At 46.9% G+C, this 15,412-nt stretch overlaps 1 protein-coding gene and 1 non-coding gene across 6 annotated transcripts in view; one reads left to right on the top strand and one right to left on the bottom strand.

Moving 5' to 3' along the window:
* FKBP6 (FKBP prolyl isomerase family member 6 (inactive)) overlaps window positions 1–15,412 on the top strand; it is a 30,677-nt gene that overhangs the window by 8,751 nt on the left and 6,514 nt on the right. For 2 of the 5 annotated variants that reach the window (XM_054560428.1, XM_054560429.1), the window contains exons 6-9: window positions 3,869–4,063; window positions 4,502–4,611; window positions 6,027–6,119; window positions 6,600–6,960. In XM_054560428.1, coding sequence (XP_054416403.1) covers window positions 3,869–4,063; window positions 4,502–4,611; window positions 6,027–6,117 — 396 coding nt within the window. In that variant the 3' untranslated portion in view covers window positions 6,118–6,119; window positions 6,600–6,960. Of the gene's footprint in view, window positions 1–3,868; window positions 4,064–4,484; window positions 4,612–6,026; window positions 6,120–6,599; window positions 6,961–15,412 lie in introns of those variants that run through there. The other 3 variants (XM_002817871.3, XM_003777020.4, XR_008527413.2) reach the window with 2 other exon arrangements.
* LOC112134431 (U6 spliceosomal RNA) lies at window positions 2,321–2,428 on the bottom strand. Its single transcript, XR_002915864.1, has one exon. It is a non-coding gene; the product is annotated as a U6 spliceosomal RNA (small nuclear RNA).

The raw sequence follows: 15,412 nt of genomic DNA, 5'->3' as shown, positions 1-15,412 counted from the left end.
GGTCCAGGAATGTGTTAAAGCAGCTGTGAGTTGTGCAAATAGAAGAAAAAGCTCTGGAAGTACTCCCACAAAATGGATGGTTAGACTTGATGACGTTGTATATGATGAAGTTGTATATATAAGAGATCAAGGAAACAGAAGAAGGGAATGACTTGAAACTTCCTGGTCTGAGAAAAAATTTTAAACCAAGGAATAACTGGGAAAGAAATGTGTTACTTTCAATTTTGATTACTCATGGGAATGAGCAGGTAAGCAGGGCCTGTAGAAAACTGTTTCCAGCTGACAACTTGCTTCACGATTTCATTTGGGTGTGAGAGCAGGGTTCAGGCGTGAGGTTCCAGCTGGTGATATGAACGGGAGCTGAATCCATTCAGAAGGTGTGGAGACAGTGGATGGGAACTTGCCTGGTGAATGCCCAGAGTTTAGAGATGGAAGGGAAGACCAGGAAGGCTCATGACTTTCTGCCTGTGCTGCCATCTCCTGACACATTTTCCAGTTCTTCCGTGTTCTTTGTTTGTTTGTTTGTGTTTGTTTCTTTTTGTTTTGGTTTTTTTTTTGAGACAGAGTCTCACTCTATCACCCAGGCTGGAGTGTACTGGCGCCATCTCGGCCTCACTACAACCTCCGCCTCCCAGGTCCAAGGGATTCTCCCGCCTCAGCCTCCCAAGTAGCTGGGATTACAAGCGCCTGCTACCACATCCAGCTCATTTTTTGTATTTTTAGTAGAGACGGGGTTTCCATGTTGGCCAGGCTGATCTCGAACTCCTGACCTCAGGTGATCCACCCGCCTTGGTCTCCCAAAGTGCTGGGATTCCAGGTGTGAGCCATCGTGTCCAGCCTTCCAGTTCTTCCATTCTACTTGCACCTTCCAGATGGAGTCTCAGGGAGTGCAGGCTCTACCTTCATCCATTTTTCTGTTTTACTATTTTTTTTCTTGTTGTTGAGATATGATTCACATACCATAAAATGTGTGCTTTTAAAGTGTCCAATTCAGTGGTTTTTAGTATATTCACAAAGTTGTGCAGCCATTGCCACTATCTAATTTCGGAACATTTTCCTCACCCCGAAATGAACCTCACAATTCTTTGGCCCCAGATAGCCTCTGTTCTCCTTTGTTTCTATGGATTTGCCTATTTGGGACATTTTGTGTAACTAGAATTGTCAAATATGTGTCATTTTGTGGCTGGCTTGTTTCACTTAGCATGTTTTTGAGGTTTATCCATGTTGTAGCTTGTACAAACCTCATTCTTTTTTTGTTTTTTTGTTTTTTATGAGACAGAGTCTCTGTCGCCCAGGCTGGAGTGCAGTGGCACGATCTCGGCTCACTGCAACCTCTGCCTTCCAGGTTCAAGCGATTCTCCTGCCTCAGCCTCCCAAGTAGCTGGGATTACAGGCACCTGCCACCACACCTGGCTAATTTTTGTATTTTTAGTAGAGACAGGGTGTCACCATGTTGGCCAGGCTGGTCTTGAACTTCTGACCTCATGATCCGCCCACCTCAGCCTCCCAAAGTGCTGAGATTACAGGCATGAGCCACCGCACCTGGACCCTCGTTCTTTTGTAAGGCTACTTTTCCGTTGGATGGCTCTGCTGCTTTTTGTCCATTCATCAGCTGGACGTGTGGGTTGTTTCCACTTCGTGATTATTATGACTGATGCAGTGAGCGTTTATGTACAAGTTCTCATGTGAACGCATGTTTTCAGTTTTCTTGGGTATGTGTCTAGGAGTGCAATTGCTGGATTGTGTGGGAACTGTCAAAATTTTTGAGGAACTGCCAAACTGTTTCCTACAGCAGCTGTACCATCTTACATTCCCACGAGTAATGTGCGAAGCTTCCAATTTCTCCACATCTTCACCAACACTTATTTTATATTTTTAAAGTTAGGCATCCTAGCGGATGTGAAGTGGTATCTCACTGTGGTTTTGATTTGCATTTCCCTGATGACTAATGACATTGGACATATTTTCATGCATTTAATGACTATTTGTCTATCTTCTTTGGAAAAATGTCTATTCAGAGTCTATGCATATCTGAAAGTTGGGTCATTTGTCTTTGTATTGAGGAGTAAATGTTGTTGATGTGCTCTGGATACTACACCCTTAACAAATATAGGATGCGCAAATGCTCTATGCTGTTCTGTGGGCTGTCTCTTCACTTTCTTTGTAGTGTCCTTTGAAACACAAAAGTTTTACATTTTGATGAAGTCTAATTCTTTGCTTATTTGTGCTTTTGGTGTTATATCTAAGAAACCATTTTCTAATCCAGGGTCACAAAAATTTACACCTATGTGTACTTCTAAAGTCTGATAGTTTTTTAAAAATATATATGAAATGCTTTATGAATTTGCATGTCATCTTTGCACAGGGGCCATGCTGATCTTCTCTCTGTCTTTCCAATTTTTAGTATATGTACTGCCGAAGCAAGCACAGAGTCTTAGAGTTTTAACTCTTACTTTTAGGGCTATGCTCCACTTTAGTTAATTTTTGCATCTAGTGTAAGGTAAACATTCTTTTGCATGTTGATGGTCTCTCGTCCCAGCACTATTTGTTGAAAAGACAGTTCTTCTCTCCCATTGAATGGTCTGGACACCCTTATTGAAAATCAGTTGACTATAGATATATAAATCTATTTCTGGACTCTGTGTTCAATTTCATTGATCTACATGTCTGTCCTTATGCTGGTGCTACACTGGCGTAATTACTGTAGCTTTAGGAAGTTTCGTGTTTTTTGTTTATTTGTTGTCTTTTAGTAAGTTTTGAAATTGAGAAATATGAGTTCTCCAGCTTTGTCCTTTCTCAAGAGTATTTTGGCTATTCAGGGTCCTTTGAATTTCCATGTGACTTTTTTTTTTTTTTTTTTTGAGATGGAGTCTTGCGCTGTCACCTAGGCTGGAGTGCAGTGGTGTGGTCTCGGTTCACCACAACCTCCGCCTCCCATGTTCAAGTGATTCTCCTGCCTCAGCCTCCCATGTAGCTAAAATTACAGGCACCTGCCACCACACCCAGCTGATTTCGTATTTTTAGTAGAGATGGGGTTTCACCATGTTGGCCAGACGGGTCTCAAACTCCCAACCTCAGGTGATCTGCCCGCCTCAGCCTCCCAAAGTGCTGGGATTACAGGCATGAGCCACTGTGCCTGGCCACCATATGAATTATCTAATCAACTTGTCTGTGTCTACAAAAAAGGCTGTTGAAATTTTGGTAGGGTTGCATGAATATGTTGACCAGTTAGGGAAATATTACCATCTTAATATTAAGTCTTCCAATTAATGAACATGAGATATTTTTCCATTTTATTTGAATCATCTTTAATTTCTTTCAACAACATTTTGTAGTTTTCAGTGTGCAAGTCTTTCACTTGTTTTAAGTTTATTGCTACTTACTGTATTCTTTTTGATGCTATTGTAAATGGAGTTGTTTTCTTAACTTCATTTTTAGGTAGTTCGTTGCTAGAGCATAGAAATATACCTGACTTTTGGCCGGGCATGGTGGCTCACACCTGTAATCCCAACACTTTGGGAGGCCGAGGCGGGCAGATCACGAGGTCAGGAGATCGAGACCAACCTGGCCAAAATGGTCATACTAAAATATGAAAAAATTAGCCGGGCATGGTGGTGCACACCTGTAGTCCCAGCTACTCAGAAGGCGGAGGTTGCAGTGAGCTGAGATCACTCCAGCTTGGCAACAGAACAAGACTCCGTCTGAAAAAAGAAGAAGAAAGAAATATACCTGACTTTTTATGTTGATCTTGTGTCTTGCAACCTGTAACAGCCGATTTTTAGCTCTGATAGTTTTTGTGTGTGGATTCTTTAGGGTTTTGTACATAAGACTGTTACTCCTCTTGACCATCTGCCTTCCCTTTCCACAGGCCCTGTTGCTTCTGCGCCGGAGATCAGCACCCCCTGAAGAGCAGCACCTGGTGGAGGCCGCCAAGCTTCCTGTTCTCCTGAACCTGTCCTTTACATACCTGAAGCTAGACCGACCCACCATAGCCCTGCGCTATGGAGAGCAGGCTTTGGTCATTGACCAAAAGAATGCCAAGGCCCTCTTCAGGTGTGGACAGGTGAGTTGGAAGCCAGTGACTTGGGAATAAACACCCAGGAAAAGGTAGTAGCAGTGCTCAACTCAGCTACTGCAAAAATGCTGTCTTTTGTTTGTTTGTTTGTTTTGAGACAGAGTTTCGCTCTTGTTGCCCAGGCTGGAGTACAGTGGCACAAATTCGGCTCGCTGCAACCTCCGCTTCCTGGCTTCAAGCAATTTTCCTGCCTCAGCCTCTCAAGTAGCTGGGATTACAGGCATGCGCCATCACACCCAGCTAATTTTTGTATTTTTAGTAGAGATAGGGTTTTGCCATGTTGGCCAGGCTGGTCTGGAACCCCTGACCTCAGTTGATCCGCCCGTCTTGGCCTCCCAAAGTGCTGGGATTACAGGCATAAGTCACCGTGCCCAGCCAAATGATATCTTTTCTAACTGTGCTTTTAAAGTTCTCTCCTTGGGACAGGCTTGTCTTCTCCTGACTGAGTATCAAAAGGCCCGGGATTTTCTAGTTCGAGCCCAGAAGGAGCAACCCTTCAATCACGATATCAATAACGAGCTGAAGAAACTGGCTAGGTGAGCTGTGTTTGCGGGAGCATGAAGAGAGATGGGTGGGGTTGCGACTCTGGTCTGTCCCCCCGGGTAAAGGACAGTCTGGCGGTGTTGCCCAGAGTGTTAGGAGGCAGCCCCCTCTACAGCTGGGTTTCTGAAGTCCTCGGCCGTGTGCTGCACCAGCAGTTCCCAGCAAGCAGGTGGGACAGACTGCCAGACTATACATCTCCATCATCGCCCACCTTTCTGTTTCCCCTACCGCAAATAAACACCCCCTAGAGAGGTGGGAGGGTGTCACTTTTTTTTTTTTTTTTTGAGATGGAGTCCCTCTCTGTCACCTAGGCTATAGGGCAATGGCATGATCTTGGCTCACTGCAACCTCCGTGTCCCGAGTTCAAGCGATTCTCCTGTCTCAGCCTCCCAGGTAGCTGGGATTACAGGCGTGTACCACCACATCTGGCTAATTTTTGTTGTATTTTAGTTGAGACAGGGTTTCACCGTGTTGACCAGGCTGGTCTCAAACTCCTGACCTCAGTTGATTCCCCCACCTCGTCCTTCCAAAGTGCTGGGATTACAGGCACAAGCCACCGCAACCGGCCCCGGTGTCACTTAAAAAGAGTCTTCTGGTGCGCTCTTCCCTGCCTGCTCCACCGAGAACCACTGCTCCTAACCAAGTGCAGAAAGGCCCCTCGTAGGTCCTCATGTGACCAGAAACAGGCGTTTCGGGTCTGACTCATACCCATGGATTGACCCTTGTTACCCATGTGACTAAGCACACCAGTCTTTTAGTGATGTAATTTTTTCTCATTATAGAAGTTTTGTGTTCATTGTAGAAAACCTTGAAAATGTCTACCTATAAATAGGAGTCCCCCATAACTCCATCACTTGGTAATAGGTCCATGGCTTTTAATGTATATCTTCTTCTGTAATGGTGAAATTCTCTACTTGTCTTAATATTAAACATTCAGTCCAGATTGCTAGTTAAAGCTTGCTTGGCATTAGTGTCTGAGATGTGAGTATCTCTTAGGTTACATTTCAAGTCTTTTAGGACTTGCCAGCAATTTCCTTTCTGGTATTTAAAAGTATCCTGTCAGATCTGGCCATTCTTTAGTGAGAAAATCAGGAGAGGTTAGAGGCTGCTGAGGGTGAGGGGTCGCTTGGTGAGACTCAGCCCGGAGCCTGGTGGCCAGAGGCACCTGCCCTTCAAGGCAGCTGTCCTTTCCAGTTATGGGCTTTTTGTCCAGGGGCTTGGCTCCTTGGCCAGCTGTGGGAGCCTTCCCTGCCTCCCCACCTCTCCAGCTTACTTCCATCCCTCCCGACTCAGTTTGAGTCCTGATGAATTTTCAGTGTTTCTGGATGTGAGTGGAGAATTCCAGCCACCAGATGTCACCTCCTCCAAACACAGACCTCCTCTAACGAGTGCTTATTTCCCTCTCCAGCTGTTACAGGGACTATGTGGATAAAGAGAAAGAAATGTGGCACCGCATGTTCGCGCCCTGTGGCGATGGTTCTACAGCAGGAGAAAGTTGAAGGTAATCAAAGGGCCAGGGTGGCACACAGGCTTCCGGATGGAGAAGCGTGCTGCTCTCTGCCGCCCCCAAGTGAATGGTGGCTGTCTGCAGCTGAGGGTGGACGAGGGGTAGACAAGTTCCTTGCTGTAAGGAACAACACAACGGTAGTGCAGGATGCACGTGCTGCACGCCTACCTTCCTCGTGAGAAGAAAGTTCACTCAGACCTGCGGGTTAAATGTATAGGTTCAGGGGGCCTTGAGCTATTTATTTATTTATTTGTTTGTTTGTTTGTTTGAGGCAGAGTCTCACTCTGTTGCCCAGGCTGGAGTGCAGTGGTGCGATCTCGGCTCACTGCAAGCTCCGCCTCCCGGGTTCAAGCGATTCTTCTGCCTCAGCCTCCTGAGTAGCCGAGATTACAGCTGTGAGCCGTGGCGCTCAGCCTAAATTTATTTTTTTAAAAACCTTTTTTTTTCATGTTTTATGTGAAACTCTCCTTGCAGTTGCTTGGAACATGAGACTGAGTAGAGTCATGAATGTGATGGTTGACAGAGCTGGGCTTTGACGTGTCAAGCTTCTCTTCATCTTCTTTCTCTTGAGAACTCGAAAGCCTCCACTTGACTGTGTCTCTAACACATTACTGAAGCAGACAAGATCGCAGGGCAGGGATGGGCTGTGGCTCTTACATTCTGCTTCCTATTAGAGTTAGAGATTTGAAGATGCTGAAAGCAACAGGGAGCGGAATATAGCATTCCTCCCAAGATCACACCTAGTAATTTTGCAGGCACAGGGCGGGAGTTCCCAAGCGCATGAGATAACCCTCCAGTCTGAACCCTCCAGTCTGGTCTACTATTTAATAAAATTAATGGAAACAAAATCACCTGCCTGAAACACCTGCTTAGCTGCACAGATAACTCTGCTCTCTCGAGAGAAGTTAAACAAGGAACAACAAGAAAACAGCTGCTGAATGGGCTCATGGTGATAAATCTCTCCTTTGTTGCTTCCTCCATCTCCCTACAAAAGGGGCTTGAGAGGAGGAGGCAGTGAAAAGGCCTATTCATCCCCGACATTTTCACAGCGGTCCATAAACTGCTGCTATCTGCACTTTCAGATGCGCCCATCAGCATCACAGGTAAATGTTGCCTTCGTCACTGATGCTGGCCATGTGAACCCTGGCCTTCAGGTCTTTCAGGGCCCTTTGGAGTACATATTTGCAGGTCTTCAGAACTGAGACGTGAGCCAGAGGACTTCCCTTGTTTGGCCACTTCTAGTATCCAGTAAAAATGAAGGGCAGTGACTGTTTGCGAAACATTTTGGACTGTGACCCCACAAGTCCTGTCATGAATGAAGACCCAGGTCTGCCAGGGTCCATCCCAGACAAGGGCTTGGGCAGCCCAGCTGGGCAGCAGTTTTCCTCTCCATCATGTTTGCTTCCCAGCCTTTTCAGTCTGTAGGACTGGAGGCTGCTGATCTTCAGATGCTTTCCCCCAGATTTCCAACTCCAGCATTTATCTTACCATCAGCAATGACTGTATTTGTGTTCTAAAGTAGCCACCACTGTCATATTGCCACTGCTGTCGCAGTTGTGATAAGTTTTAGCTTTTGTGTCTTTGCTCTCCCTGCTCCCCTTTTTTTCTGTAGTATTTGTGGCCTAGTCATTTAAAAGAAGCTAAAAATCTGGTCATCTTGACAACCTAGTTGTCACTAACCAGGACAATTTTTCTTTTTTTAAAGGGTCTCCCTCTGTCACCGAGGCTGGAGTGCAGTGGCGCAATCTCGGCTCACTGCAGCCTCTGCCTCCCAGATTCAAGTGATCCTCCTGCCTCAGCCTCCGGAGTAGCTGGGACTACAGGTGTGAGCCACCACGCCTGGCTAATTTTTGTATTTTTAGTAGAGACAGGGTTTCACCATATTGGTCAGGCTGGTCTCAAACTCCTGACCTCAGGTGGTCCTCCCGCCTTGGCCTCCCAAAGTGCTGGGATTACAGGCCTGAGCCACTGCACCTGGCTTAGGACAATTTTAACTTTTGTTCTTTTCATCTTAGATGTTAGATACCACTGACTTGTAAGATTACTTCTGGTGGAATGAGTGTTCTCTTAATTATTAGTTATGTGCTCTAAGCCTCTGACTATAGTAGACAGTATGCCTTTTCCATCTTTGCATTTTCTAGCTTCTGGAGCCATGCCAGGTGCATGATTGGTGCTCAGGAAATGTTGGTTGGACTAAGTGTGAAATAGCCGAAGCAATAGACCAGCCTCTAATAAAACATCCTCCAGGCTGGCTCTGGGATTGGCTGTTGGACCCTTGGTATTGCCAGGGACAGAAACCCATCTTTAGCATCAGCCAGAAGAAAAAAAAAGATTTGCAGAAGGGGTCCTGGGAGTGGCTCACAGAGTTGAGGAGGAGTTTGGCAGTCCTTGGGCAGACAGTGATCAGGCAGCTCTGAGGGCCTTAGGGACTCAGTCTCCCCTTGGCTTTGTTTTCTCCCTCTGTAGGGAGTGCCCATACATCCCTTTCTGCAACTTCCTCCCTAATGGAGTGAGAGTTCTGTACCCTAAAACTCCCTCCTCTTCCTGCCCCAAACATAACTCTTCAGTTTGAAAGATCCTGGGCAGGACTCCGGCCTGGTTGGGGGTATGTAGAACCCCATGAATGGGAGTTTGTGTTTTGTCCTTCCTATCCTGACATGCTGGTATCTGAGGCCCTTGTGATCATTTTACTGTGTCTGGAAAGGAGCTGTAAAGGGAGCTCTATAGCTATTTTCAGCCATTTAAATGGTTAACATACAACAGGTGAAATTTGTTCTGTGGTTTCCAAAGGTCAGGACCAGTAAGCTGATACAATAGGAAGACAGAATCTGACCTGATAGGAGATTTACCAGTCAAATGTCCTACCATGAGTTCTCCCACCATGGAGGACACAGTGGAAGGGGCCACTTTTGACTGCTTTTGGGGAAATATCTGTTCCCGGGCCACTCCACTGTGTTCCACGGGGCTGTGGGGCATCTCAGGAGCTGGTGCAGTCTCTGTTAGGGTCTATCCGAGCAGAGCTGGAGGGCCTGAGAGGTGGGTGAAGAGAGAAATTAGATCACCTTCCTGGTCATTTTTACCATCAGACAATTGCAGACCTTCAAGGCAGAGGTAGCAGCTCCCATCCCCAAGGCACGCAGCAGAGATGAAATATGACATCCTATACTTAGCATCAAAAAACACCACCCGAGGAAAGGAAGTAGCAGGAGAGGCCTGGTTCAAGAGCAGACAGATTTTGTTGCCTGCTGTTCCCAAACATACCAAATGCAAGGAATGACTGCCAGAGGAAACAGTGTTCCGTACGGGGGAAAGCCATGCCTGCCCTGCCCCGCGTGGCCCACCTTCATCACTGTCTCCTGCCATCCCTGTGGGGAGCCGACTGTTGGTGGGCACTCTAGATGCTATGTGGCATATAGAGAGAGTTCCAGTACCACTTCTGCAGCCCTGACCTGCAGGGACTGGGGGTCTAAACAGGGACAACAAGACAAGTCCATTAAATCACAGTGTTCAAGAGTGGGCTGTGGGGGAGCACCCCTGATCAGAGAGAGGCTTTGCTGAGCCAGGCCTGGGGGATGAGCCCAAGGGGCCCCAGGAGGGAGTTGTGAGAGGTCCTGATATTGTCCTTTCATTTGGGGCCTCCTTGGAATGTGGGTGGCATTCTGTAGGGCATTATAGAGGAGGAGAAGACCTGGCCAGAGCTGAGCTGCTCTGAGGAGCTAAAGGGGCAGCGTGGGGACACATTTAAAGTGGCAGGTCCATCAGGTGGCAGGTGTCTGAGTGAGAGGTGATGGCAGCCTGGAGGTGAACCTACTGGCAAGAGTGGAAAGGTGGCAAGAGTATGCGGCCTCCCATCTGGAACCGACAGGAGGGTACTCTCTGTGAAGAGTTCTCCTGACAAACCAGACCTTACCTGAGGGAGTGTGACCATAGTGCCCAAGGGGCTGAAGATGCCCTAACCGAAGTTACTGATTGTGGAGGAGGGCAGCTTTAGTGACATGTCAGCCATCTGCTAACAGAGGTGGGTGGGCAGGGGCCAGAACCAGGAGTCCAGGGCTGGTCCCCATGTACCAGGAGTGACTGGGAAGACTCCATGAGGGGCGGCCAGAACTTGAGGGAGTCTTGGGTTACCTGGCAGGACCAGGGGTGCAGGGCGAGGTGACCACCCACACGGTCAGCTTACCTACGCGTGGCTTCCATTCTTTTGCTCTTGGTTTATCATAACATTTTTCTTCTAGGTTGTTTTGCTAGTATTGCCTAGCATTTATTACTTTTTTCTTAGTGTATTTTTATTAATTTTGGTCAAAATTTTTATTAATCATATTTTAAATGCCAGGTATTCTTCTACATGTTTTACATGTGTTAATATTTTTAATGTAAGATCTGCATAATGTAGATATGATCCCCATTTTACAGTTGATGAATTAGACGTGAAGAAGCTATGTAATTGCCAAGGTTGCAGAGCTCCTAAGTGATAAGAGCCAGAGCCAAACGCTGCATATACACAGGGAACCGGAATTGAATTTCAGTTTCTTCTGGAGAGTCTTCCACAGGGCTCAATACTATGTTTCTATTGCCATTTCTTGATTTATGTTTTGGATATTTATCTGTTGACTTCCTGCTATAACTCTTTCTTCTCTTACATTACTACTTGTAGCTCCTCTGTTAGATTATTATAACAAAAATAATTCAATACTGATGTTCTTGGCTTCATACAGCTAAAGACAGTATTTCTTGTGCTCCACTTTGTTTTTATTTATTTTTGAGACAGAGTCTCGCTCTGTCACCCAGGCTGGGGTGCAGTGGCACGATCATAGCTCACTGCAGCCTCAACTTCCCAGGCTCTAGCAATTCTCCCTCCCCAGCCTCCTGAGCAGCTGGGACCACAGGCATGTGCCACCATGTCCAGCTAATTTTTTTATTTTTTGTTGCAACAGGGTCTCACCATGTTGCCCAGGCTGGTCTGGAACTCCTGGGCTCAAGTGATCCTCCCTCCTTGGCCTTCCAGAGTGCTGAGATTAAGAGCGTGAGCACAGCACCCAGCCATATCTGTTTATTCTTGATTCATCTAAAATTACACAGTAGCATGTCCAGGTACTCCCTGTTGCTCAAGTCCTTTAGATAGGTCCCTTACTTCTAGAGGCTTAAGCTTTTAAGAGCCGAGAAATTCCTCTGTACTATTTCTTTAATCATGTCTTCCTCTTTATTCCCTGTCATCTTGTTACGGGACACCTATTGATTGGAAGTTGGACCTCCTTCAGCAATCTTCTATTCTGTCTCCTTAAAATCTTTTTTTCTCCCTTGTGAAATGTTCTTAATTTTCCAACTCTTCCATCTTAATTTCATCAATCAAATATTTGAATCTAAGAGCTCTTCTCAGATTTGTCTTTTTCATAATGCCACACTTTTCCCCCACTTCTTTGAAAAATCTCAAAGTTACATAACTAAAGAGAATAGTATTAAGATTCCCCCATGTGCTTGACCTCTGGCTTTAACAATTACCAAGGTAAAGCCAAGGTTTCCTTCTAGGCCTCCGCCCACGTCCTCCCTGTATAGCAGGGAAGCCTGTTTCCTTCTATACTCTCATTCACAACACTCAGGACTTCCAGAACATTTCACTTCTGAAACCAGACACGTAGGGATTTTCCCCACACCAACCAATTCTGAAGCAGCTCAGTGTCCTCCATTTCAGCTACATTACACTGAGAGCAGCTCAGTGTCCTACATTACAGGTCTGACACTTGACCTGGACTTAGTGCATACTCCACAGGTTAAGGGCTCAGTTCCACAAGACTGACCCCATTTCAGACTCCAGTCACAATTCCAGGTTGTCCCTGTGCTTCTTACTAACTGGTTATACATCAGAGGTTCCCATACCTGTTCCTTTGGGTTGAGTCATCTGGAATGGTGCTCAGAACTCAGAAACACCTACTTATAGTCACTAGTTTATTACAGAGGTTTTTAAAAGGATACAAATGGGCCAGACGTGGTGGCTCAGGCCTGTAATCCCAGCATTTCGGGAGGCCAAGGTGGGCAGATCGCTTGAGGTCAGGAATTAAAGACCAGCCTGGGCAACATGGTGAAACTCCTTCTCTACCAAAAATACCAAAATTACCTGGATGTGGTGGTGTGTGCCCGTGGTCCCAGCTACTTGGGAGGCTGAGGCAGGAGGATTGCTGGAGCCTGAAAAGTCAAGGCTGCAGTGAACCCAGATGACACCACTGCACTCCAGTCTGGCTGACAGAGTGAGACCCTGTCCCCAAAAAAAATAAATAAAAAAAAAAGGGTGACCGGGTAGGGTGGCTCACCCCTGTAATCCCAGCATTTTGGGAGGCCGAGGCGGGTAGATCACCTGAGGTCGGGAGTTCGAGACCAGCCTGACCAATGTGGAGAAACCCCTCTCTACTAAAAATACAAAATTATCCGGGCGTGGTGGCACATGCCTGTAATCCCAGCTATTCGGGAGGCTGAGGTAGGAGAATCGCTTGAACCCAGGAGGTGGAGGTTGCGGTGAGCTGCACACCACTGCACTCCAGCCTGGGCAACAAGAACGAAACTCCATCTCAAAAAATAAATAAAAAGGCCAGGTGCAGTGGCTCACGCCTGTAATCCCAGCACTTTGGCAGGCCGAGGCGGGCGGATCACGAGGTCAGAAGATTGAGACCATCCTGACCAACATGGTGAAACCCTGTCTCTACTAAAATACAAAAAAAAAAAAAAAAAAAAAAATCCAGGCGTGGTAGTGCACATCTGTAGTCCCAGCTACTTGGGAGGCTGAGGCAGGAGAATCTCTTGAACTCGGGAGGCAGAAGCTTCAGTGCGGTCAGATCGCACCACTGCACTCCAGCCTGGCAACAGAGCAAGACTCCGTCTCAAAAAAAAAAAGATGAAGAGCCACATGGGGTGGCACACAGGGCATGGTGTGAGGGAAGGGATGCACCAGCACCCACACGTGTTCAGCAGCCTGGCAGCTCTCCAAACCCTGTTCTTCCTGGCACAATTGGTTGAATGGTTGGCCATTGGTGATTGCCAATTGAAGGTTGCTTCAGCCCTTCCCTTGTCCCATGGTTGGTTCCCTGGCAACCAGCCCCCATTCTGAGGCTGTCCAAGAATCCCCAGCCACCAGTCATGTCATTAGCATACAAAGAAACACCCATCATTTCAGAGATTCTGGGGGTTTTAGGAACTGTGTGCCAGGAAATGGATAGAGACCAAATATATATTTCTGACTATGTCACAGTCCACCCCCTGCTGTCCGGCCACAGACCCCTTAACAGTAAAACGATGTGCAGCTTAAGAGGTACTGGCGTATTACTAGAATCCCATGTAGCCATGAATAAAGAGTCCAGTCCATCGTCATGTGGGCCCAGAGTGGAAGTGTCATCCCATGTCTGTAGTGCTTTATCATGTCTGTAAACCCACTTAACTTTCCCGACATTCTTGTGAGGAAGAAATGATCATTTCTGCCTGAGATTGGAGAAGGAGTAAAGCTTAGAGAACCAGGACCCTTTCCCTGAGGAGGCCTCTGTGTGTATAAACAACTGAGCGTTTTCATTGGATTTGAAATGTTAAGCCCCAGATGATGCTTGAAGCCTTAAACATATTCAGCTGCTGTATTCAGGTGGCGCGTGACCCCGGAGCGGCCATGCACTTTTATCCTTCTCTCAGATGTTGAGGAAATTCCCCCCTCCTTTGCTTTTTCCATTGAAGAGAAGCTGAAGCCTTTGGGCTGTAGAGGATTGAGCCCTGCTACTTGGCCAGCCTTGGGGAAAGAGGATCTTAACAGACTAAAAACAATGTTTTCTGGAAAGTCAGGAGGCCCCAGTGGAAGTAAAGGCGAGGTTGTGGAGAGTACACTCTGGTCGGCTGAGATTCTGGGGTTTGGTTCTGGCTCAGAGCTGGCCCGAGGTGAGCCCCGGAGCAGCGGGCCCTCAGCCCAGTGCCAACGCCGAGGCCACAGGAGGCCTCTGGGGCCAGGGGTTCCCTGGTTCCAAAATAGCCTTCCTGTGACCCGGCTGTCCTGCTCAGTTGCCAGGAAACCCTGGGAGCAGATCATCATCTCTCTCGGTATGTGACTGGATCTAGGCAGGGAATCTGTTTGATCCCCTTCTTCCCAAAGAGATTAAGAAATATCTAGTATTGAGTCTCTCAAAGTTACTTCATGTATCCAGTGAGACACTTCTGAGTCCTGAATAAAGACTTGTTTAAATATATTTTTGTCATTTTTTCTTTTTTCCTTTATTTTTTTAGACAGAGTCTCGCTTTGTCACCCAGGCTGGAGTACAGTGGCGCGATCTCAGTTCACTGCAACCTTCACCACAGACATGCACCACCACTCCCAGCTAAATTTTGTAGTTTTGGTAGAGACGGGGTTTCACCATGTTGGCCAGGCTGGTCTCGAACTCCTAACCTCAGGTGATTCATCCGCTTCAGCCTCCCAAAGTGCTGGGATTACAGGTGTGAGCCACCACACCTGGCGATTTTTGTAATTAATTTTTCTGACTTTCCTTCCTTATGCCCCTACTTTTTTTTTTTTTTTTTTTTCCCTCTAAATGGTGTTGCATCTTCTGCCGGGCATCTGGGCCAGGAAGGCATTCTCTTGTCAGATAAAGGCCATGCCGTGTTCCAGGCAAACTGTGTGACCTGGGCTCTTGATCTTCTGCATATCTGTGAAATGCCTTTTCTCCCAGCTCTGGAGGCGTCCCTGAAGTCATCCCTTTGTTGTGTGGCTATAAATACCTCGACTTCAGTGGCTGCCTTTTCATCATACCCCTTCCTGGGAAGGCATTTCCTCTGGAAGGGTTGCTTTGGCCCTTCATTCCCTCTCCACATCCTCTCTTGGCAGCTGTAATGGGCCTCAACCCTGCTTCCTGCTAAGATTTACTGTTGTGGATTCTGTGTTCTTTGCGGATGAGGTACGAATGACAGCTACTAAGTTCAATTCCTGGAGATAACTGGGTTCCTTTTGCTGATCATCCACAATCATGGAAGTGCCCTTTATGATTCATGATGGGGCTGAAAGACAGAACATTTGGATCCTCAGTTTCATCTCTTGCTATGACATTAGCCAAGTCATTTCACCTCTCTGGGCCTTGGTTTCATTGTCTGCAGGGTGAAGCTGAATCACTTTTTTATTTTAAGAGAGAAACAAGGTCTCCTATATTACTCAGGCTAGAGTGCAGTGGTGCAATTATAGCTCACTGCAGCCTCCTGGGCTCAGGCAGTCCTCCTGCCTCAGCTTCTCGAGTAGCTGGGACTACAAGTGTGTGCCAGCATGCCCTGCTGATTTT

The sequence above is a fragment of the Pongo abelii genome, chromosome 6 (genome assembly GCF_028885655.2).
Source record: "Pongo abelii isolate AG06213 chromosome 6, NHGRI_mPonAbe1-v2.0_pri, whole genome shotgun sequence".
In the NCBI taxonomy this organism is placed as follows: domain Eukaryota; kingdom Metazoa; phylum Chordata; class Mammalia; order Primates; family Hominidae; genus Pongo; species Pongo abelii.
This window is presented reverse-complemented; position numbering and strand designations above follow the sequence as displayed.